Raw genomic sequence first — 22,239 nt, 5'->3', positions numbered from 1 at the left:
CCACCCAAGAAAAAGTCAGGGGCTCTTCAGAGCAGTACCTTATTAGGCGCAAGGGACTGCCTCCAAAGGGAAAAATTAACTACTCTCAACCCCTATGTGCAAGAAAACATTCTCTATATGTTGCATGACCCTCTCTAGATCCTAGGCATTACGCTTCTTAGTATTCAGAAATTGGCTATTCTGTTCAAGTTAGTTAAGTCAAAAGGATACGGTTTAATCAGTTTGTGGGCAGAGCTGATACTTTAAAAACAAAACAACAAAAATGTGCTTTGTTTGTTTCTGAAGGTACGACAGAGCGGGTGTGTTTGATCCAGGGCACAGTGGAAGCACTAAATGCAGTGCATGGCTTCATTGCTGAAAAGATTCGAGAAATGCCTCAAAATGTGGCCAAGACAGAACCAGTTAGCATTCTGCAGCCTCAGACAACCGTCAATCCGGACCGCATCAAACAAGTGAGTTTTGGGTGAGAAAGGAATAAGCTGCTTTTGTATAAAAAATATTTCAATGACACCCTAAGAAATTAACAAGTAAGGCATTAATATTAAATACACCTTGCAATATTGACAGAAGCTTTTAAGCACTTCTGGCTCACTCTGACTCTTCCTCTTTGTGTGGGAAATGCCTGATTTTGAGGCTGATATTCACTCTCCCACTCTGAAATAATTTCCTGGCTTTGGCATCATCAATAGGAAGATCTCCAGAACTACTTTGTCTGGATGGCTATATCAGATTCCTATGTTAAGAATTTCCCTTCCCCTCACCCACTGTGAAAATACTTTGGCATAGGGCTTTATTTTGGACAACTTTGCTGCATTTGAGATTTGGTAAACATTATTATGGGTGTGGGGTGTGAGTGGAGGGAAGTACACACACACACACACACACACACACACACACACACCTTTTCCTTAGTATTGCTCCAAGAAGATTACTAGATCAGAGCAAACTCTTGATTGCTAATTATAATAAGCTTTGCATCTTAGCTGGTAAATTAGCAGTTGTCGAACTGTGGACTGAGTTGCCCTTATGAGGTACAGGACACCTAAAGAAGGTTCAGACTGCTCCAGGATGGCATAAGTTCTGAAGCAAGTGGAACTTTCATTCTTCCAACAGCTTGAATGGGCTGAATTGCTAGACTGCAGTAGCCGATGAGAGCAGAACTTTTTGCAGTATCAAAGTTACATTGCACATTAGATGAGATTGCTCAAATCTGAGTCAAACAAACCTTAAAATGGTAGGACTTTTGACAACAAACTAAGTAACAGATTCCCAGATCAAAGTTTCTAGTCTAAGCAGAATCTAAAAAGAACTAAATCTACGATTTAGCCTTTTAAAAGTGATATTACGAAACAGTGTTTTTGCTTTTATCATGTATGTAAAATATGATCAAAATAAATGCAAATATTTAAAATATATGATTTACCTTTTTGTGCTTTGCTACCAATGGGAAGGAGCCAACAGTACACTCTTGCTAGTGCTGTTGACATGATGCTAGCAAAACCAGCTAAATAGCACTAGCGCTGGGACACTGTTGGATACTTCCCAGAAAGATTCAAGTAGCACAGGAATTGATAAGACAGTGTGGAAATACTGATGTCTCTCTTTCAAAAGTTTTCAGAACCTGGTGTACATGAAGGTTTTTTTAAAAAAAATCTCTGTATAAGATGAGTGTTTGTGAAAACATTTTCTTAATTTTCTCTTTATGAGCACAATTATTTGTTTTACTTATAGAATATCATTCAAAGTTTAAAAAAAAAATCTTATCCACTTTGTAAACTGAAATGATAGATATCCCTCAGTAGTTTCTTTTCTATTTTTTTCCTTTTTAAATAGTTTGAGTCCTATAATCTTAAACCTTTATTTTTTAAAATGAAACCATCTAGAAAGCCTTTTATTTCAGTTTTTGTGAACAGCTTTGGCTGTTGGGCGGTATAAAAATGTAATAAATAAATAAATAAATAAATACATTCTGTTATTCTACCTCCAGTAATAAATCATGTTTTTTTTTTAAATAGTTCTACTCAGTTTGACCAAATTGACCACATAGGTGTGTGCAAGGGGGGTGCCAGGTCTGCCCAGGCACACCCTAATGTCTCAAACAATAAGCGACAAATTGAAGGAGCCCTTGAGTAGGGATCCAGATGCAATGGGAACAGTCCTCCAGCTGCCCTCTGGCTGCTCTGCCACTGCGCCAAAGAACTGCTGCCTCAGAGAGAGCACCATTGCTCCTGGCAGTAGGAGCAAAAAGGAATCACTCAGCCTCTAGCCTTTCTGCCAGGAGTTGCACTTCAAAGAAGCCAGTAGGCTAATGTCACCTTGTAAGTCCTTCCTCTGGCAAGTGTCACCATAAAGCCTCACCAATGCTGGGGCTTGAGGAGTGTCTCCTCATCCCCCCACCTGTAGTCAGTAGGGCATTGGTGTATACAGTGTTTAATAAATAAATGAATAAAAATAATGTCCTTCATGATTGAGTATTCAATAAATGTTCACCTTTTTAAAAAAATCCCTGGATGCACACCCTAACGAAATATGCTGCACACACCTATGATTGACCACATAGAATAGAGAAACAAGTACTAGTATACCATATTATTTCAGACTATGAAGAAAAGATGAACAACTATCAGTTGCTCCCCAGATTTCTGCTATTGTAGCTAATTTGTTCTTGGGGATTATTGCAGAAGCGAGCTGCATACTCTGCACATTTCCTCTCCCTTAGCACTTTCAGCTACACTTCTATATATTTAACCATTTCTCTTGACAAAGAAAACAGATTTGAATGAAGACATACTTTAAAAACAGTTTTGCTCAGTGTATTCTAAACACACACACACACACACACACACACACACACACGCATAGTTTAAAATGTTTGTGGGCTTTTTAGTTTAGAAAAAGTGAATATGGGGGGACATGGCAGAGATTTTTAAAATTATGCAGTGTGAAAAAGTGGGTAGAGGGAAGGTTTTCTTCCTCTCTCATAATAGGCAAACCCAGGATTATCCAATGAAGTTGAATACTGGGAGATTCAGGACTGACATAAGGAAGTATTATATTTTATATTTTTAGTGTATGCTGCTCAGAGCACTCTGGCTATCTGGTGGCATAGAGGTACCATAAATAAAGAAATCATTCTTCATATAGCTCACAATTGGCCTATGGAATATTCTGTGGCCATCAACATAGATGGCTTTTAAATGGAATTTGACAAATTGCTGACAGATGGGTATCCGTGGCTATTGGTCGTGATGGTGATGTGTGCTACTTACAAGATCAGAGACAGCATGTCTCTGAATACCAATCATTGGGAAATAACTGTGGGTAAACCTACTGAGCTATATGTTTCTTGTAGGCTTCCGAAGTTCACCACTGTGAGAAACAGGATGCTGGATGAAATAGGCCTTTGCTCTGGTCCAGCAGGGTTCTTGTGTTACTTTTCCAGGAGTCCATCACTCCCTCAGACACCCCAGGAAGGTGTTGTATTTGTATTTGCAGTTTGCCTGTTATTAAAGAACCGAAAAAGAAAACTATTTCTGAGGCATCATGTCATAATTTCTTGATGCAAGATAGCAATGTTTTATAGAGATAACTTTAAGCCTGTGGGGAGAAATTGATATGTGTGGTTCAGGAGAGGTTTTACCTAAAATATCTTCTTCCTTTAGGCAACATTTTATTATCATTTTTTCCAGTAGCTACCTATCATTTGCAATAGTTTAAAATCCATGAGTATTTGTAAATCTATTTAACATTACATTTTAAAATCATGAGATTTATATGATAAAAATTTCCTCTCCTCCTCTTGAGCTCCTGAGAAATATATAAAGACAATTCTTTTTGGCTGTGAATGGCTTTTTTTTTCTTTTTGTAGCAGAAATGAATAAAATATGAAAGCAAGGCTAGACATATATTTTAATTTCAAAAGTAAGGTAAGGAAGCTGCAGATATATATCTGAAAATGTAACAGTTTGGACTCCAGTATCTTGCAATCAATGTATAAGAGTTTAAGAAACTTCTGCTTCTGAAAATAGTTAATTGAAATCAAGGCATCACAGTACTACTCTTGGCCCAGACATACTATAATTATGTCCATGCCTAGAAATCCAGGAATTCTAGATTGATGATACCTTGCATAAGCATATACATCATTTTAATGTATTGCTTGCTTTTCATGCTCCTCGAGGTCTTGTAGAAGGAGTGGTTGCTTTCATTTCCTCTGAGGAAATGTAGGCATCTTCCAAAATCATATAGAACTGTGGGATAATTAAATGCTGCTATAATTTCCATCCTACTCATTAGTCCAAATATCCAAATAGCTTTAGGTCCTACTCCTATCCCACTCCAAAGCAGTGAGAGCTAATATGTAAGGTATTTCAACATTAACATGATCCTAAACCTGACAAGGAAGTTAGCCTTCTACTTCTTAAAATTCTCTAGAACTTGTGTGTTGGAAAAGGAGTAAGAGTTTCAGATGGAGATAGTTAGCACAGTTAAGTATTTAAATAGCAATCTAGATTTGCTAAGTCCATGTACATTACTTGATCAGACGTCTGCAAGTGTCTGCCTGTTCCATTAAAAAACACAACAAAAAAACCTACCTGGTTTTCTTAGTGGTAATAAAGGAGATTGCAACTTATGGTCTATCCACAGTTTATACAAGAGAAAATAGGTGCATTAGATGAATAAGTGTCCTGTATTTTTTAATAATTAAAATATTTTGTACCAGTTACATGCAGTATAGAAGGCCATGCAATAGGCAGCTAACTAAGGATAGGCAGTAGCTCAGCATAGACCACCACTATAGATTAATATAATATGCCCCAGCTTTCTCATTATGAGTTCAATTCAGCCTGTATACTTTTTTTGCCCTAGATCTCCCGGGCATTAATGACATATTAATCATACATTAATAGATAAAAAAGGGAACAAGGAAAGGAGGGATTGTGAGGAAAGATGAGAAGATCAGACTTGGACATATTGAAATTGAAATTACAATGAACCATCCAAACTGGAACAGTTGGAAGCCGAAGTATCCAAGCAATAAGATTTGAAGGTGTGGAATTGGAGTGAGTGGGGGCAGCTCAGGATTAGAGCCAGAGCCAAAGATTATCTGTATTCATTGGTTTAATTTTCCATGATGAGAGGATGCACAATTTAGGGAAAGAGAACATGCCATTTTTAGACTTAAAATATAAATCTATTTGAGGTAGATTTAGAGAGCGACTGGGTTCAGATGACACAGTAACCAACAGTGGATTAAATAGTCAGTGGTGGGTTAAATAGTCAACAGTTAGTTACTGTGTCGTCTGTCAAGACTTTTTCACACCACGGTTTGTTATTCAGCTGAAATAACCAACACTGTGCAGAGTTGATTATTTGAACAACTGTTGTTTATTGTGTCATGTGCCAGGCACTGTTGACTATTTTGTTGCACACAATTGTTTATTTTCGGGCTCCTGGTAAGAGTGACCAAAACAGTGGCTGCCACTCTAGTCCAGCCGGCAGAACTTGCAATGGCTGATGGGATACTAATGGGAGGACTGAGGGGGTGGATGTTTCAATCAAACACACTATTTTCTAATAACTCACCGCTGGTCTTAATCCATAACATGGTTGATTATAATCATGTCATGTGGGGAGTACCCCATCTATAATCAACCGTGCAGTTGACTGTTAACCCACCATTGACTATTGTGCTGTCCAAACACAGCCAGTATGTTTCTTACCATATGAAATCATGAAAAAAAAGTATTTGATGGTGAAGTTTGGTTCTGTAAAACTGTAGTTGCAGAATAGCTGTCACAAGTCAAAATACTAGAACTCAGGGTCATCCCATGAAGCTGATTGGTGGGAGATCCAGGACAAATAAGAGGAAGTACTTCTTCACACAGCGCAAAGTTAAATTATGGAACTCTCTACCCCAAGATGTAGTGATAGCCACCAATTTGGATGGATTTAAAATGAAGTTGCATAAATTCCTGGAGGCGAACACTATCAATGACTACTAGCCCTGATGGTTGGGTGCTATCTCCAGTATTCGAGGCAGTAAGCCTGTGTGCACCAATTGCTGGGGAACATGGGTGGGAGGGTGCTGTTGCACCATGTCCTGCCTTGTTGGTCCCTGGCCGATGGCTGGTTGGCCACTGTGTGAACAGAGTGCTGGACTAGATGGACCCTCGGTCTGATCCAGCATGGCACTTCTTATGTTCTTATGTTCTTATGTTCTTATCAAAAGTAATGTACATATACAACAGATGTGAGGCAAGAAGGAATGACACTAACCTTCCATCTGTTAGGAAGAAATCCTACAGGATTTACACTTACTAGTCTATGCTAAGTCCTTCCTCTCCATTCTCCATTGCTGTATTTTGAGGTAGCCTCAGAACCTGTGTATCTCACACACCTAGCTAGGGGCTTTGACAGAGGCTAGTTGATCTATGCCCCCCCTTCTCCTCTCTTCACTCACTGGCATGCCTCCTTTCCTCCCTCCCTATCCTCCTCTGAGGTCACAACACAAACCTTGGCAGAAGATTTGTCATGGAGCTTTCCATGGCAGGTTAGAGGGATGGAATTATGAGCAGGGATTTTCTGCTTTGAGGATGTTGCTCTGTCTACAGCTTCAGAGGGAGAATTCCAATGTATCTACGGGCTCTTGTAATGTAAATACCTTAATTTAATCTCTCCCATACAAATTGCACAAAGAGCAGGCATTAATCTCAATTCTGGGGGATAGCAGAAAGGGTCTGCTTCTGGGGTAAGGTCTGGTTCAGTTTGAATCACCCCTAAAGGATGAAAATGACAATATTTCAAATTGCCCAACTGGGGACAGAGACGGAATAGTCTATCAGCATATGATAAAACACAATAGCCAGTCAAAGAACCTTAAGGTACAAAGCAGAAGATGTGTATAGATGTTTCTATGTTAATGCTAGAAATCCCTGAGCCAAGATGGGAGAGCTAGAATGCCTGGTTTTAAAGGAGAAATTAGACATAGCGGGCATAACAGAAACCTGTTGGAATGGAGAGAACCAGTGAGATATAGTCATACCTAGATAGAAATTCTATAGGAACCACAAGGAAGGACATACTGGACGAGGTGTCATTATTTACATCAAAGAGGGCATATTTTCACAGAGACTAGAAAAAATGAAAGGGGCAGACACTCTCCAGAAGTGCTGTGGGTGAAAATACCAGTCTGCAAAAATAATTTGGTACTAGGGACAAGCTATCAAAATGCTCAGGGTGATTTTGAGATAGAAAATGAAATCAGGGAAGCATCTAAACAAAATATTTGCAATAATGGGTGAGTTCAGTTACCCTACAATGACTGGAAAAATGGATGGTCCAGTAATTAAAAAGTGGTTATATGTCTTTATGCCCTAAACAACTGTGCCCTGAAACAGTAGGTCATGAAACTAACCATAACAGAGAGTTACCCAGGACCTAGTGCAAGATGTGAGTGTTGGAAAAAATGACCACTGTACTATTAGATTTAATGTATATTTAAGTGGAAAATTGTCAAGGAAATCCAACACAGTCACATTTTACTTCAAAGAGGAAATGTCTCTAAAATGAGGGAACTAGCAAAAAGGACATTGAGAGAGGAAGTCAAGAGGGTTAAATACCTCCAAAATGCTTGGAAGCTACTCAAAACCACAGTAATAGAAACTCAGCTAGAATGTATACCACAGCTTAGTAAAGGTAGCTCTAAGTCCAAGAGGTCACCAGCATCGTTAACAAGGAAACTATTAGAGAAAAGAAAGCTACCTTCAAAAAATGGAAGTCTCAGCCAAACAAACAGAACAAAAAGTCACATAAACTTGCAAAAGGGAAATCCAAGGAAACAATAAGAGACACAAAACAAAGAACAAAAACATTTTTACGAGCATATCACTAACAACACCAAGGTCAACAGTAAATAACTTGTAAATATATCAGAAGCAGGAAACCAGCTAGAAATACTGTGGGACCATTGGATGACTACAGAGTGAAAGTAGTACTAAAGGAGGATAAGTAGAATGTGGAGAAGCTGAATTAATTGTTTTCATCAGTCTTCAGATGGACCTTAGGTCTTATCCAACACAGCTCTTCTTACATTCTTATGAGGTCTTTTAAATGGTATCTGGTTCTTCATTCCAAATATTTTGTACTACAATGATACTGTTGAAGGGTGGGGAATTCTTTATGGAATCATTTTCTTTTCTTGTGCAGAAGGAGCTAAAATGTGGAGAAAATTGTTTGCTGAAAAGTTTATGTAGCTTCACAAGTGAGATATCATAGAAATCTCCGACTAGTATTTTACTATAACCTTGCTAGAAGGCAGCTAATAATTTTTGGAAAGCTTCACAGATAGCATGAATACTTCATATTACAAAATGAAAATTCTTTAAAGCGAATTAATATTATGATTTGTAATGTCTTTCTACATCTTATCACTAGAAACACTAATATTTAAAATAACTTTTCTCTGTATATAGTAATTCAAAGTTATTGAATTGCTTCCAGCTTACTTTAATATGCAGCACTTCTTAAAACTATATTTCACTGAGATCTTCATGAAATAGTAAACATTATCCAGATAAAACAGATCATCCAGTCATATGGCAAATATTTTTTAAATAAGCAACAAGCACTCTTTAGAATTTGAAGAAAATTAAAAGCAGCTAAATGTTCTTTTGTAACTGACCATCTGCAGACTTCTGCATTTGACCATCCCACATATGGGTGATCATTTTGAACTAAGTAAGACCTTTCTACAAAGCAATGACAATTAAATTCACAAGGAGCGGCCCCTGTTAGCGAAGAGCCTTCTGCCACTCCAGTCATCATGACTTGCAAGGTGAGAAGGGTCCCCCCTATGTGTATATATATATATATATATATATATATATATATATATATATTCTGTGATGCTCATACTTGTTTTGTTAAGCTGGCATCTTAATAGATCCAAACTTAAAGCATTGCTCTTCTGTCATCTCATTTTTAAAATATTTGCTCATTTGTAGTGATGTTTGGAGATTCCATCATAATTGAAATATAGTCCTTTCAAGATGTGAAATGACAATAGTAAAAAGAGATAGAGTAGTTCCATTATTTATGTATATAATTCCATCAGTGTGCATAGCTCTTTACAAAGTATAAAAGAGTTTACAAAGATTTTACAAGCTAAAATTCAGCATGGGAAATAACAGAGAAAGGGGATGGAAGCAGAGACAGGGTTGAACAGAAAACAATATGCAATTTTTCGTTGTATGTGCTTAGGCATAGTTAAAGCATGGCATGGAAACTAGAGAGTTGTGCCAAAAGTTTCATGGAAAAGGTGGGTTTTAGGGAGGGATTTGAAGGAAGCAAGAAAGCTACCGTCATTCAGGTGTTCTGGCATGCAGTTCCAAGAATACGAGGCAACAAATGAGAAAAGGTGGAGGGTGTTTTGAAGAAGCAGGAGACCAGACAGCTGAAGATGTTGGAAGTGTAGGAGAGAAAGTCAAGAGTAGGGAAATATAAGAATATAAAAGCAGGGAGATAAGGGGAGTAAAGCCAAGGGGGAGCTTTGAGATCAGGGACATGGAGTTTGTGCTGGATCCAGGAGAGGGTAGCAATTGTGTGGGGGAACAAATACAAATTTCTCCTTCCAAAGAGCAGCAGTGGTGGTGACAATGGAAGCATATATAAGGAAAAAGTGAACAGTCTTTCCAACTATTGCTGGCAGAAATGATGAGAGCTTTATGGAGAAAGGAGTGAAGCTTTTTAAGCAGCCACAGCCTGCAGGAACTTTACATTATAGGAGTTGGACTTCTTCCTTTAAATTCAAAATCTGTATGGTGTACATCAGCTCTTTTTCCACATGCATTTTCTTTCACACATACATTTACTTTGAAAAAAGTAAATTCTCCCTATTTGGTTTAGCAGTATCACAGTAGCAGCAGCTCTTTACAGATAAGGAGTGAACAGGTAAAATTCCCTTGCATACTTAGTACTGAATAGGGGCAACACTAGATTTAGCAACAACAACAATAGGTTGTTGTCTTAAAAGACTCAGGCCTCTGCTAGACCTACCTGAAAATCCGGGACTGACGAGGGGAGAGCCTGCGATGCAACTATCGCGGGCTCTCAACGTAGTCTACGCCTCAGGCGCGACGAGGTCAAGAAATGGCGTCCACCATTTTTGTTTCTTTTGAATAGGGCTGGATGCGCACCAACACTCGTGTGTGGAGGTGAGGTTTTTTATATAAAAAAAAGTTTCCCCGCTTCCCCCACCCTGCCTTTGATGGGCGCAGCACGGCTCCCAGATATGCGCGAGTAATTGCATGCAGCCGGGAGAACCCACTTCAAAGGGCCACATGCTCGTGGTCTCGGGCCCGAGACCACAAGAAAAACCAAGCCAAAAGTGGTGCCCACTATCCCGGAGCAAGGGAGGGTTGATCCCTTCCTGAGCCTGGGATCCCCTGTGCGTCATCTGGACGCACAGGGGCGATCCTGGGTATCAGCCCAGGATAACCCTTCGTCTAGCTAACGCCCCAGTATCCCAATTTATTTTGACTCATCAAATATCCCTAAATAGCTTGGGGTGTTGTTGTTTTATAATAATGTTAGATGATCACTTCCATTTTGTCTGTTTCCAGCTGCCACTGGCAGAAGCAAACAGCTAATGGCAAGAGAACCTGACTTTCTGACCAGCATCCAACCTCCATTGAAATAGAGATGAATGTGACTTGGCACCTCAATTCCCCAGGGTATGGGACTCCTGGTCCACCTGCTCTTTAATTCAGTTAAGGCAACAAACTTGCCACTCATTCATTGATAATACCAAGAGGCCTGCCTAAGTCAAGCCCTTTTGTGACCATGTCCCTAGCACCAAAACACTTAACCAGATTTTACTACCTGCTTTTCAGCAGACATGCTTAATTTTGTTTATAAGTGTGTCCTTTGGAGAGAGGTCTTGCTGACTCCATCCTGCCCATGGCTTTCTCTGAGAGCTTCCAGCCAGATGCTTGTCTTTCCATCTCATGCCCTTGTGTCTGCCCAGTGGAAGCCCTAGAAATGCCTGATTACCCAGATGATTTGTGCTCCTGCCCAGTGGATGTCTTATTCTGTAATGGGAACACCTGATCTCCCTACTTTTTGGGTTTAATCTACCCTTCTTGTATTCACTCAGCAGACTTATGATACATAAAAACCTCCTTCTTCTCTCTCCTTCCTGCCATCTCTCATTATTAGTGATGTTTCAATTCATTATGGATTACTCCCCTTTATTCTCCCTTCTTGCTCTGTCTTTCCATTGTCTCTTTTCTGGGCCACTCTTGACTCACTGTAGTCCCACCATTCCTTTCTGAGATAGCCTTTATTAATTTGACTGTGCTTCTTTTAATAAAACTCATTTCTGGGTTAAATTTTCGTAAACCTCCCAGAGAGCTTCAGCTATTGAGCAGTATAAAAATGCAATAAATAAATAAATCCCAAAGTCTCAGCTCTGTTCTTCATTCCTAGGAACTCTTCAAGGACTCTCCACTATGTAGACCAAAGACCCTAAGTTACCCACACTGTGCTCCTGTTAATAGGTAAAATGATCTATTTCTGAACTAGCTCTACCAGACTGATAGCAGGTTGCCTTCCAGTAGAAATCAAGCCAGGAGCTGCAAAGGAAGAGATTCCCTAGTACCAAACTAAAGTCTCCCAATCACCTATTGTTCCAGACAAAATTAGTAACAATGAGAAATCTGTAGAAAGCTCTCCGTGATTTGTGTGTTTTTGTCTAAGAGGATCACAGGCCTTCAACATGTTCCTTTTGTAAGAAGCTGTGTTCCCTTATGCTTGGAGTAACGTAATGGAAACTTTTACTTTCAAAACTTATTAAGGGAACCCAACCTGACTTGAAATCTCCAAGAGAAATTTAATTTTCCAAGTAAACAGTTTTTTTCTCAGTACACTTCAAGATGGAGGCAGCAGCTGATTAAGAAGTTGTCAGGAATATAGGAAGGTGAAAGTACAGGAAAGCTGCTATTATGGGGGCTAAAAGCAACATGACATGAGATAGATACACCCTTTAGAGGTAAGCTTTGAAAATACTACTTTATGTACCTATAAGGGTAGTGTGATATATAATTGGAGGACAATTCAGGGAGAGTGCAAGCAAATGCCATTCTGCAATTCCATGTTTGACCATGAACATGTTGCTAAAAGAACTTCAGTCTCAAAATGAAATGTCTAGTGTGCATGTCAAAACATTACATTATTCGAGCCACCTGGCAGATTGAATTTCAGTTCTTTTATATAAAGCTTGTAGTTCAGAGTCCCAGAAGCTACAAACTAGACCAATAATTCCCAACCTTAAGTCCCAAGATGTCTTTGGACTATATCTCTTATCCTCTCTGACCATTGGCTATTTGGCTAGGGATTAAGATAGTAGCATTCCAACACCATTAATGGAGCCCAAGGTTGAGAACCCCTGACTAAACTCCATAGTACTGTGACAAAACGTCCAGCTAAGGTCTAAGACATTGGGGTCCTCCCCACTTTGATTGCTGTCATTGTTCAAGCTTAAAGTCATATGTTTAAGAACATATCTTATTGCCCCCAAATTAAGATGTGATTCCCATCATGATGACTTTTGAAATGAACCGTCTTAATTAAGGCTTTGGATGACAATACCTTAGAGCAGCCTTATTAATATGCCCACAAAAATTATTAGTCTGCTAGGGGATGGCAGAACAGGACAGGACAGGACACTCTGTCTCTCCTCTAGCAGCCCACTGTATTTCTGTGCAAGGTGCAAAGGAAGGAGCTTCCTTCTTCTTGCAGCCCACGATCTGTATTCTGGGTGCAGAGGAAGAACAAAGCATTCTGTCCCTCCTTTTCCAATCTGCTCGTATGCATGCATGTAATTCCTTGTCACCTGTGGCTACCTGACGAGTGCTGCCTTAGAGACAGTGCGACATGGCAACCATTAAATAACATTGCTGTAGCATAGCTTGGGGGCGAGGAGGTTTCATTTTTTGTTTAATGAAGGCTATCCAGCATACAGTATCGAGAATATGCCCACATTCCTATTCTTTCCTGTGGTGATTTCCTCTTCAGTATATAACATGTACGGATATATCGTACATAGCGTTGTGAACTTCTCTTCACCACCCCACCATTGTATACTGCTCAGCAACGGAAGGGCAGCCTGGTTCATTCAAGAATGCCATTATTTGAGAGAATCCCTGAGCTGACAGGGAATCTAGATAGATGGTTGGAGCCCCAATTCTATTACAGTTGCAGAGGATAAGCCCTTAAAAAAAGACGAGGGTGCTAGCTTGGTTCATCATGGTTAGTGTGACTTAAGAACCCTGCTAGCAGACAGAACAAAAATCTAAGAACCACTGGCTTCTTTTCTTATTTATTTATTTATTTTTGCATTTATATCCTGCTTTTTTTCCTCCAAGGAACCCAAGGCGGCATCCATAATCTTCTTCCTCTCCATTTTTATCCTCACAACAACAAACCTGTGAAGTGGGTTGGCTGAGAGTCTGTGACTGGCCAAAGTCACCCAGTGGGTTTCCATGGCCAAGCAGGGACTAGAACCCGGATCTCCCGACTCCCAGTCCAACACTTTAGTACTACACCACACTGGCTCTCTTTGTCCCAAATCATTGAACTCTTTGTTTTGGAAGGGACCTCTGATCATCCGGTTTAAACCCCTGCTGGTTATGAATTATCATTATCATCAACATCATTTCTAGCTGCAAATAATATAATTGCAATATTTCTATTCCAATAGCCAAAAGCTCTCTGGGCAATTCACAGGAATTAAAACCCTAAAATACAACATGATATTCAAAAATTTAAACCAAAGTTAAAAAAAAAAAAACAGCAGAAGGAAAGCAGCTAAAAACACAAAAACAAACATTTAAAAACAAACTGAAGAACTTAAGAGCCTGGGAAAATAAAAAAGTATTTACCTGGTACTAGGCTAGCATCCGGGGGAAGGGGCGGGGGCGGGGGGAATTCTACAAACAGAATGCCATCATTGAAAAGGCTCTGTTATAGTAGCCACCTGCCTCACCACATTTGGTGGGGGAACCCGGAGAAGGACCTCTTAAAATTACGTTAGTGTCTAGGCAGGTATAACTGAGTGGAATCAATCCTTCAGGTAACCTGATGCCAAAGTTAATACCAGCATTTTAAAATATAAAATAGACACTGAAAATGTCAGCCAGATGTTAATTGACAATGGGGGCAAATTGGCCAAAATGCTGTTAGTGGCCCTCAGGGCAACAGCTAATGAGCAGGTGCTGAGTGTCCCCACCTGCTCTTCTGCTCTCCCAGCTTCTGCGCCATGCTGTTGGTGATTGCTGGAGTGTGTTAGACTCATTGTATTCCCTGTTCTGCTGGTCTTTGTCTCCCTTCCTCAAGCTGGCAACCACATCCAAGAGTTCAAAAGATGGAGAATGCCTCTTAGCCAGCAATCATTCCTTAGCTGACAGAGTCCCAATGATGTTACAGGCTAGAAGTGAAATGTAAGAGCCAAAGGACAAGAACCCTTTGGCTCTTGCCTTTCGGCTTGTGCCTCCAATGCTGCAGCATCCTTAATAGTGGCCGTTCAGCCTCTTTAAAAAAAAAAAAACTCTTCAAAAAAGAGGCTCCACTACCTTCCAAGGCAATCTGTTCCTCTGTCAAACATTTCATACCATCAGGAATTTCTTCCTAATGTTTGATCAAAATCCCCTTTCTTGTAATTGAATATGTTTGTTTATTCCATCATCATATCATCTATTAATTGTCTCTTCTCTGAGCTAAACATATGCAGCTCCCCCAACATTTCCTCCTAGGACCTGTTCTGCAGCCCCCTCGCCATCTTGGTCACCCTTCTCTGTATTCTTTCCAGTTGGCCAGTAGCCTTCTAAAACTCCTTTGTCCAGAATGGGGCACAGTACTGCCAACTGAGATCTGACCAAATCAGAATAGAGCTGTACCCTTATTTCTCATGATCTCAATGCTGTACTTCTGTCGGTGCAGCCTAGAATTGTGTTAGTCTTTTTAGCTGCTACATTGCACTGTTGACTGATGCTAAACTTGTGGTTTACTAAAACTCTTCAATTCTTTTCACGTGCACTGCTGTCAAAATTAAATGTCACCCATCCTATATTTATGCAGCTGTTTTTCCCTATGTAAATGTATAACTTTATACATTATCTCTGCTGAAATTAATTTAGTCCCAGTTCTCCAACCTGTGAAGATCGTCTTGAATCCTGCTTTTCTTCTAAGGTGTTAGTTAACCCTCCCAGTTTGGTGTCATTTACACATTTGATGAGCACCCACTCTACTCCTTTCAGCAAGTCATTTATAAACATGCTGAACAGCTTTTGGCCCCAAAGACAGCCCTATGGCATCCCACTTGTCACTATTCTCCAGGTTGATAAAGAGCCATAGACAAGCACTCATTGGGTGTGGTCCATTAATGTGCTAAAAATCCACCTAACAGTAGCATTGTCTAGCCCACATTTTACCAGGTTGTTAACATAAAGGACCTTGTCAAAACATAGCTGAAATCATGATATACTATATCCACAACATTCCTCTCATCTACCAAACTTAGAAATTCTATCAAAAAGAGACAAGGTTTGTCTGGCATGATTTGCTTTTAAACCCATGCTGGCTCTTTGTAATCACAGTGTTCTTTTCTAAATTCTCATAGACTGACTGCTTAATGATCTGTTCTAGAACATTTCCAGGTATCAGCATCCAGTTGGCCAATCAGGAGTTGCCTGGATCCCTCCTCCCTTTCTGAAGATGGGGACAACATTCACCTACCTCCAGTACCCTGGAGGTTTCTGAAGAATGCTAAAAAAATTATAGGCAGAAGCTCTGAGATTAGGGGTGCTTCCAGGTGGAGAGGCCCTAGTGCTAACCATTTAGAAGGCATTGTGAAGCTATTCCTTTTTTTTTTTTCTTAACGGATTTTTGGTGGTAAGAAAACAGACAGAAGAAGTGCTGGAGAAACACAGGACAGTCAAAAGTGGAAGACAACATCGTCCAATCCCCCATAAATTTCCATGAATGAGCCAGAGATAAAAACCTTGTCTGGAAGTACCCTACATCTGCAGTAGACGGGTCCATGAGAAACCCAACTCCCAACACTATGTGATTTCAAGCCTCCCAATCTGGTGACCTGCTTTTAATGCATCATTGACATTACTCTGTCCTGTTATGGGAGAAGACTTCATAATAACAGAGGGATAGAAAGCTGTTTTAAAGGACACCATCGTTTGAACATTTCCCTTGATCTAGTCCAGTGAGGTAACTATGGCTGGAACAGAAAAACACATTGTATGTCTCAAGTATGCTATTAAAGAATTCATGCACTTACTTGCATGTGTATTCAACTCTGGTTGGTGTTCTTTTCTGTCTAGTGTGGAGACCAATCCCGTCTCTGTCCCCCACCCCCACCCCATTAGGATTCATAAAATTTTAAAATATAATTTACAGCACCTGCATTGCATGGCATTCACATACTTCCTGATTGTGGCAGTAACAGGGTATGTGACTCTATACAGCAATTCCAGGAATCCGAGACCTCTAGTTCTATCAAAAGTAGTCATAAATACCTATTGTTTTCACTATACCACAACTAGCTTTATAGCACACCATTGGACCCAGGAGATCTTAAGTTCATTTCTGATTCTTAATGAGTTGGTGACCAGTGGGTCAGAAGCCATGGAATAAGTTTATTAATTTCCCTGCAGTTCCAACAGACAGATACAAGATTATATATATTGTGGGATTATCTGATCCATCCATGGATTTTAAAATAATCATCCATGACCCAAGTGGCTAACATCAGGGAACCTATTAGGTAATCTTGAAAGATTCTTGTACCAATTGATAAAAACTTTTGATACATAAATTTTTAAAATACATATCTGTCCAAGTGCCATCATTTCCTGTTCATGTTTCAGTGTGAGATGCTATTTCTCAGTATTTCTTTAGGTATTTTGTTCTCCCTACTAATTAGTAATGGGAAGATTATCCTGCAACATGTCATTGGGGTTATAAATTGACATTTTATAACCTGAGGAATGAAAAGTGCTGGAATATTCAAAACAGAGTTGTCTTAAAAGAATGATATTCATCTGCAGCTTATTCTCATGAACATCTTTACCAGTGTCTTGACACATCTAGTGATAGTAGTAGGATAGTTATGAATGTTTCCCTTCATTTATTTTCTTTGACATAAAAAGGTACATACATACACTTCTTTGGCCATTGCAGATTCCTTATTTCAGGTGCATCCATTCCAAATACTTGGAAGGGATTGGATTTAGTGAAGTTAATGGGATGAGTAAAGTTTTCTTTGTGATAAAGATCTTTGGTTGGGATGCAAGTCTAATTTGTACTCTTTGATATATGATTGTATATTTAGTGGGCTCCTCAATAAGGCACCTGCCTGGGCTAGAGCATCCTTCTGTCCAAAGTCTTAATGAACTGCTATTTGTGGGTTGGTGGTTCATATAAGTTTCTTTCCTTAATACAATAGGCATGGGCAACTGTCTGCCTGTGTTTCATCTTGTGTGAGAGTGAGTCAGTGGGTGGAGTCCTGTTAAAAATTATTGGCCGACCAGAGCCATGCATATTGCTTGATTCATATTGCATCTATGACACTATGTCATGTCCTAACATTCTGTTGCAGTAATAGCCTTCTTATGTATAAAAGATGCCATGGAAGAGAATTCTAAAATATTCTTATTTATTATAATATATGACATACGTACAAAAGAAAGTTAAGCTAAATATGCTGCTTTCTCATTATCTTAGATTCTAACCTCATTATACTAGTTTCCTTTTAGTCATTTGTACTTTTCATTCTGTTAAAGGTAAAGATGTGAACTGGATTTCCTTTAAATCAGCTGTTTGCTTGTGAGAAGGAAATTTGATTACTTGTCTGTTTTTATCCTGAATTTCTCTTCAGGAAATATGTATGTCCATATTTATTAATTCATTTTAAGAAATATATTTCTATTCTTCATCTTTAAAAAGTTGAGGTGGCTGACAGAATAAAAATTAACATAAAGCTAAATATCATAAATAGACAGACAATATAAATGCAACAAATCTAAAAGCAGCAGCTAAAACCTAGTTTAAATTTGGCAAATCTAAAAAGTAGCAGCAATAAAAACACAACTGAAAAAGCATAGACAAATAAAACCATTTTACATAGGAAAGAAATTCTATAGTCAGGATACAACCATGGGAAAGGGTGTTCTTTAGTCACTGGACAGGTTTGCACAATTGGGGAGAGAAAATAAGCCACTGTGACTTATTTTCCCTCCCTGCTCATGTCAATCAGACGCTGAATAAGTGCCATAATTACCCTCACCAGGTGCAGCTTGTCATGACATCTGAACCCAGCGAATGTGGATGGTGGGGGTGGTTCACAAACCACACCACATCTTTAGAACATGCAAGGGTAATTATGGTAATCAGGTGGCATGTGAGAATAAGCCACTGTGGCTTATTTCAGCTCTCCAGTTGTGCAAACCCCATCACTACCTGTCTTAACTGCAGTGGGCAAGAGAACCCAAAGAAAGATCTCCAAACTGATGGCTTTAGGGTCACAAAATGTGTTTCCCTCCTTCCTCATTGGACAGGTTTGCATGATCAGCAGGGCAAACTACGCAGTATGAGTTGTTTTCCCCGTCTCCACTCATGCCAGTCATGCGCACGGCATTTCCTTAGTTGTCTGAACTGGGGATTGCTCTGTTGTCTACAGTGTGGCAGGAGTAGCTTCTACCCATCCCACAAATCCTACTACAAACCGTGGATGGTGGGATGGGTTAGAAGCCACCCCTGCTGTGTGCTGAATTCACGTGTCACATCAAGCCATGACACAGCATGGGTAATTAAAGAAATGGTAGGCACACACACAGGGACGGGGGGAACAACCCAAACTGTGTTGGTTTCCCTGGCTGATAGTGCAAAGCTGCTACCATGGGCTCATCTACACCAAGCAGGTTATTCCACTATGAAAGTGGTATATAAAAGGCAGGAGCCACACTACTGCTTTATAGCGGGATTGAAGTGTACTGCAGAATCTTCACTACTGCTTTAAAGTGGTACTGAAGTGTACTGACAACTGTTGGGGCCCCTTGACACATCTACTGCTGCTCCCAGACTGTGGAATGGCCTGCCGGAGGAGACTCGTTAACTTAACAGTCTACTAGCATTCAAGAAAGCTATAAAGACTGATCTCTTCTGGCAGGCCTATCCAGTGGAATTTTAATATGTTTTTAAAATGTTTTTAGGATGGTTTTAACGATGTATATTATGTTTTAATTGAGTATTAGTATTTTATCATTTATTGTTGTTCCCCGCCTCGATCAAAGTGGAGAGGCGGGAAAGAATTATTATTATTATTATTATTATTATTATTATTATTATTATTATTATTATTACACCAAGCAGAATATAACACTATGAAAGTGGTATGAAGGAGGTATATGGAATGTGTCATGGGCCCTAACACTTCTCAGTGCACTTCAATACTGCTATGAAGCAATAGTGTGGCTCCTGCCTCTTATATACTGCTTTGATACTGCTTTCATAGTGGAATATCCTGCTTGGTGTAGATGAGCCCCATGTATCTTGCTAACCATCCATAAGTGTGACTTTGCATACTCGGTCATTGAAAACAGTATTGTTTGCTTATAACTGTTTTTCTATCAGTGTGAACCACAGTCATATGGCCGTCCTCTGTATTCTGTCTTAGCTAGTGATAGTTCAATGTGCTGAACTGAGAATTCTTCCCACCTTGATAAGCCTTGCCTCTTGAAGTGAGACAGCCTATTGGTTCAGAGGACAGCCCTCTTTTTGAGCCCTGACAGCCTTTACTTTTTGATAGATCTAATTTAAGCTATAAATATAACTTTCCTATAGATCACTCCCAAAGAACACTTGCAGGTGAGCGGGGTTTTTGTAAAATGTAATAATAAATATTTATGACACATAACTGTAAGTGCTGTGCCTCATGAAATGGAGCTTTCCTGCTACTTTCCACAGTTTCAGGAACTGCTCTGAGATGGGGCTATATTTGGATGGAAGAGTTGGTGGAAACAGAGACCACCTTTGCACGAGCAGAAGTGCTTATTGCTTGTGGAAGAGATTCTCTGGATCCTACACATATGGTTTTGCCTGGAAGTTTGGCATAAATCTCTAAATCCTGTTTTGCTTTGTTTTTATTGTAATACACATGCAATTATTTGCATTGTGTTTTGTTGCAATGTTTCATTGACTATTTATTAAACATATTTATGAATCACCTTTCAGCCCCCAATATCCACAAGGCGATATACAATCAAGTACAATTCACCTTTTCTACAGCTGAATCTGCAGAGATCTTGCAAGGCAGTAATTCCACAATGACATTAGAAGAGGAACAGAGCCAGATCTCTCTGACTCCTTCCTAATGTTACACACAAGGAAAACAAGATGGAGATTAAAGGTTTAAAAATTAATTAACTAAAAATGTGCCCCCGATTAACCAGACATCATATTAAATATATATATACAAGAGCTTATATAAACTAGAGATGGCAACCGCCATATTAAAAGAGCCATTTACTCTCCTCTCACATTGAGGAGGCATCTATCTGTTAAGATGTCTGCTATACAGAACAGAAAAGATGAGGTTCCCAATAACATTTTCAAAACAAACACTTCAGGTATAAGAAACCTGACAACAATGCACTAGACCAGTTAATTACTTTTTTTTTTTGCAAAGTTTATTATACTTAATGTTACAAGTGTGTTAAGTGGTTTTTCAAACAAGCCACATCAGTTATAGACAGTCAATTTTTCAAGCACAACAATATCAGTTATATCTGGCAGTCAATCTCCCAGAGAAGTTATATCTGGCAGTCTATGGTACCCTGGTGTGATTCCGTTTCGACTATGAAAATCATAGCAAAATCAAGAATAAAGTTATAGATGCCCCCTTGGTGTCCCATGCCCTTGACAACTTACATAAATGGGAGGATTTTTCTTTTGTTGTTACTGCAATTGAACGGTTTAGATTATACTTGTATAACAGGACTGATGCAGATAGATTCTTGCTACAGAGAGAGGCATTCTGGATATTCACTCTCAAATCATTAGCCGCTGAAGGTCTAAATGAACGTATTGATCTATCAGCATTTCTGTAAACCCTCTCGGATGAGTACTGTGCCTTTAAATTGTGAACAGCCTTTTTGTGTATATGCTGCTGTACTCATTTCCTGATTTATGATTGCGGTGGCTGAGACTGTTCGTGGGTGTATCTACACATTGGGCAAGGTGAACTGGAAAAAGGGGTGAAAATTAACTAATTTTTGATATGGTTTTGTTAGCAAAATTTTGGGATACATTTAACATTATGCATGTATTTTTTTTCCTTGTCAGAGGGATTACTCATTCTTAACCCATGAATTTAGTGGGCTATTTTGCCTTTACCAACTGGTAGACCACTCAAAGAATTTAGTCACTCAGGAAAGTGAAACTTCTTCTCAACATTATTTTATTTTTATTATTTCATTTATATCCCATCTTTTTTCCTCCAAGGAACCCAAGGCGGTGTACATAATCCTCCTCCTCTCCATTTTATTCTCACAACAACCACCCTGTGAGGTGAGTTGGACTGAGAGTCTGTGACTGGCCCAAAGTCACCCAGTGGGTTTCCATGGCCAAGTGGTACCCGGATCTCCCGACTCCCAGTCCAACACTATAGCCACTACACTACACTGGCTCTTGTTATCAGTCTCTGTAAACTGTTATTAGAATGTGTTATGTCTACAGAAGGAGACTTTTCATAGTTGAAACGGAATTTAGTCTTCCTTATTTAGTGAAGGATATGTCAGCAACTTCAAATGGAACAGGGTTGAAAATGGGCATTGAGAATTATTGCTGTTATTTATCATAGAGGGTTCAAAATATTTAGTGTTTTATTCAGCCCATTTGCTTAGTTCAAGTTTGAATTGCTTGGTCTTTCACCAGCAAAAGTTAAACGGAAACGTTATTCATATTACTGTCTGTAGCTCTTCCAGCAGAAACATCTATATTTTCAGTTAGTGTGCTTGCTTATATTAAAAACAATGAGTTAAATCTAATTTGCCACTACCGCACAGTTGGATGACTTTCGCCATCTCTCCAACCCTGGCATTCCTTTGGACAGTGGGTCTCCCAGCTGTCCAAACCACATTTTAAGGGAGCAAGTGGGAAGAAAAAACATCC

At 39.4% G+C, this 22,239-nt stretch overlaps 1 protein-coding gene across 4 annotated transcripts in view; it reads left to right on the top strand.

The window, feature by feature from the left end:
* The window catches only part of NOVA1 (NOVA alternative splicing regulator 1), a 190,577-nt gene that overhangs the window by 126,392 nt on the left and 41,946 nt on the right, over positions 1-22,239 (top strand). For 3 of the 4 annotated variants that reach the window (XM_063117762.1, XM_063117761.1, XM_063117763.1), the window contains exon 3: positions 286-452. In XM_063117762.1, coding sequence (XP_062973832.1) covers positions 286-452 — 167 coding nt within the window. Of the gene's footprint in view, positions 1-285; positions 453-15,702; positions 16,390-22,239 lie in introns of those variants that run through there. The other variant, XM_063117764.1, reaches the window with a different exon arrangement.

The sequence above is a fragment of the Elgaria multicarinata genome, chromosome 2 (assembly GCF_023053635.1).
Source record: "Elgaria multicarinata webbii isolate HBS135686 ecotype San Diego chromosome 2, rElgMul1.1.pri, whole genome shotgun sequence".
Lineage (NCBI taxonomy): Eukaryota > Metazoa > Chordata > Lepidosauria > Squamata > Anguidae > Elgaria > Elgaria multicarinata.
Note: the sequence above shows the minus strand (reverse complement) of the source record. Positions and strands in the feature narration are given on the sequence as shown.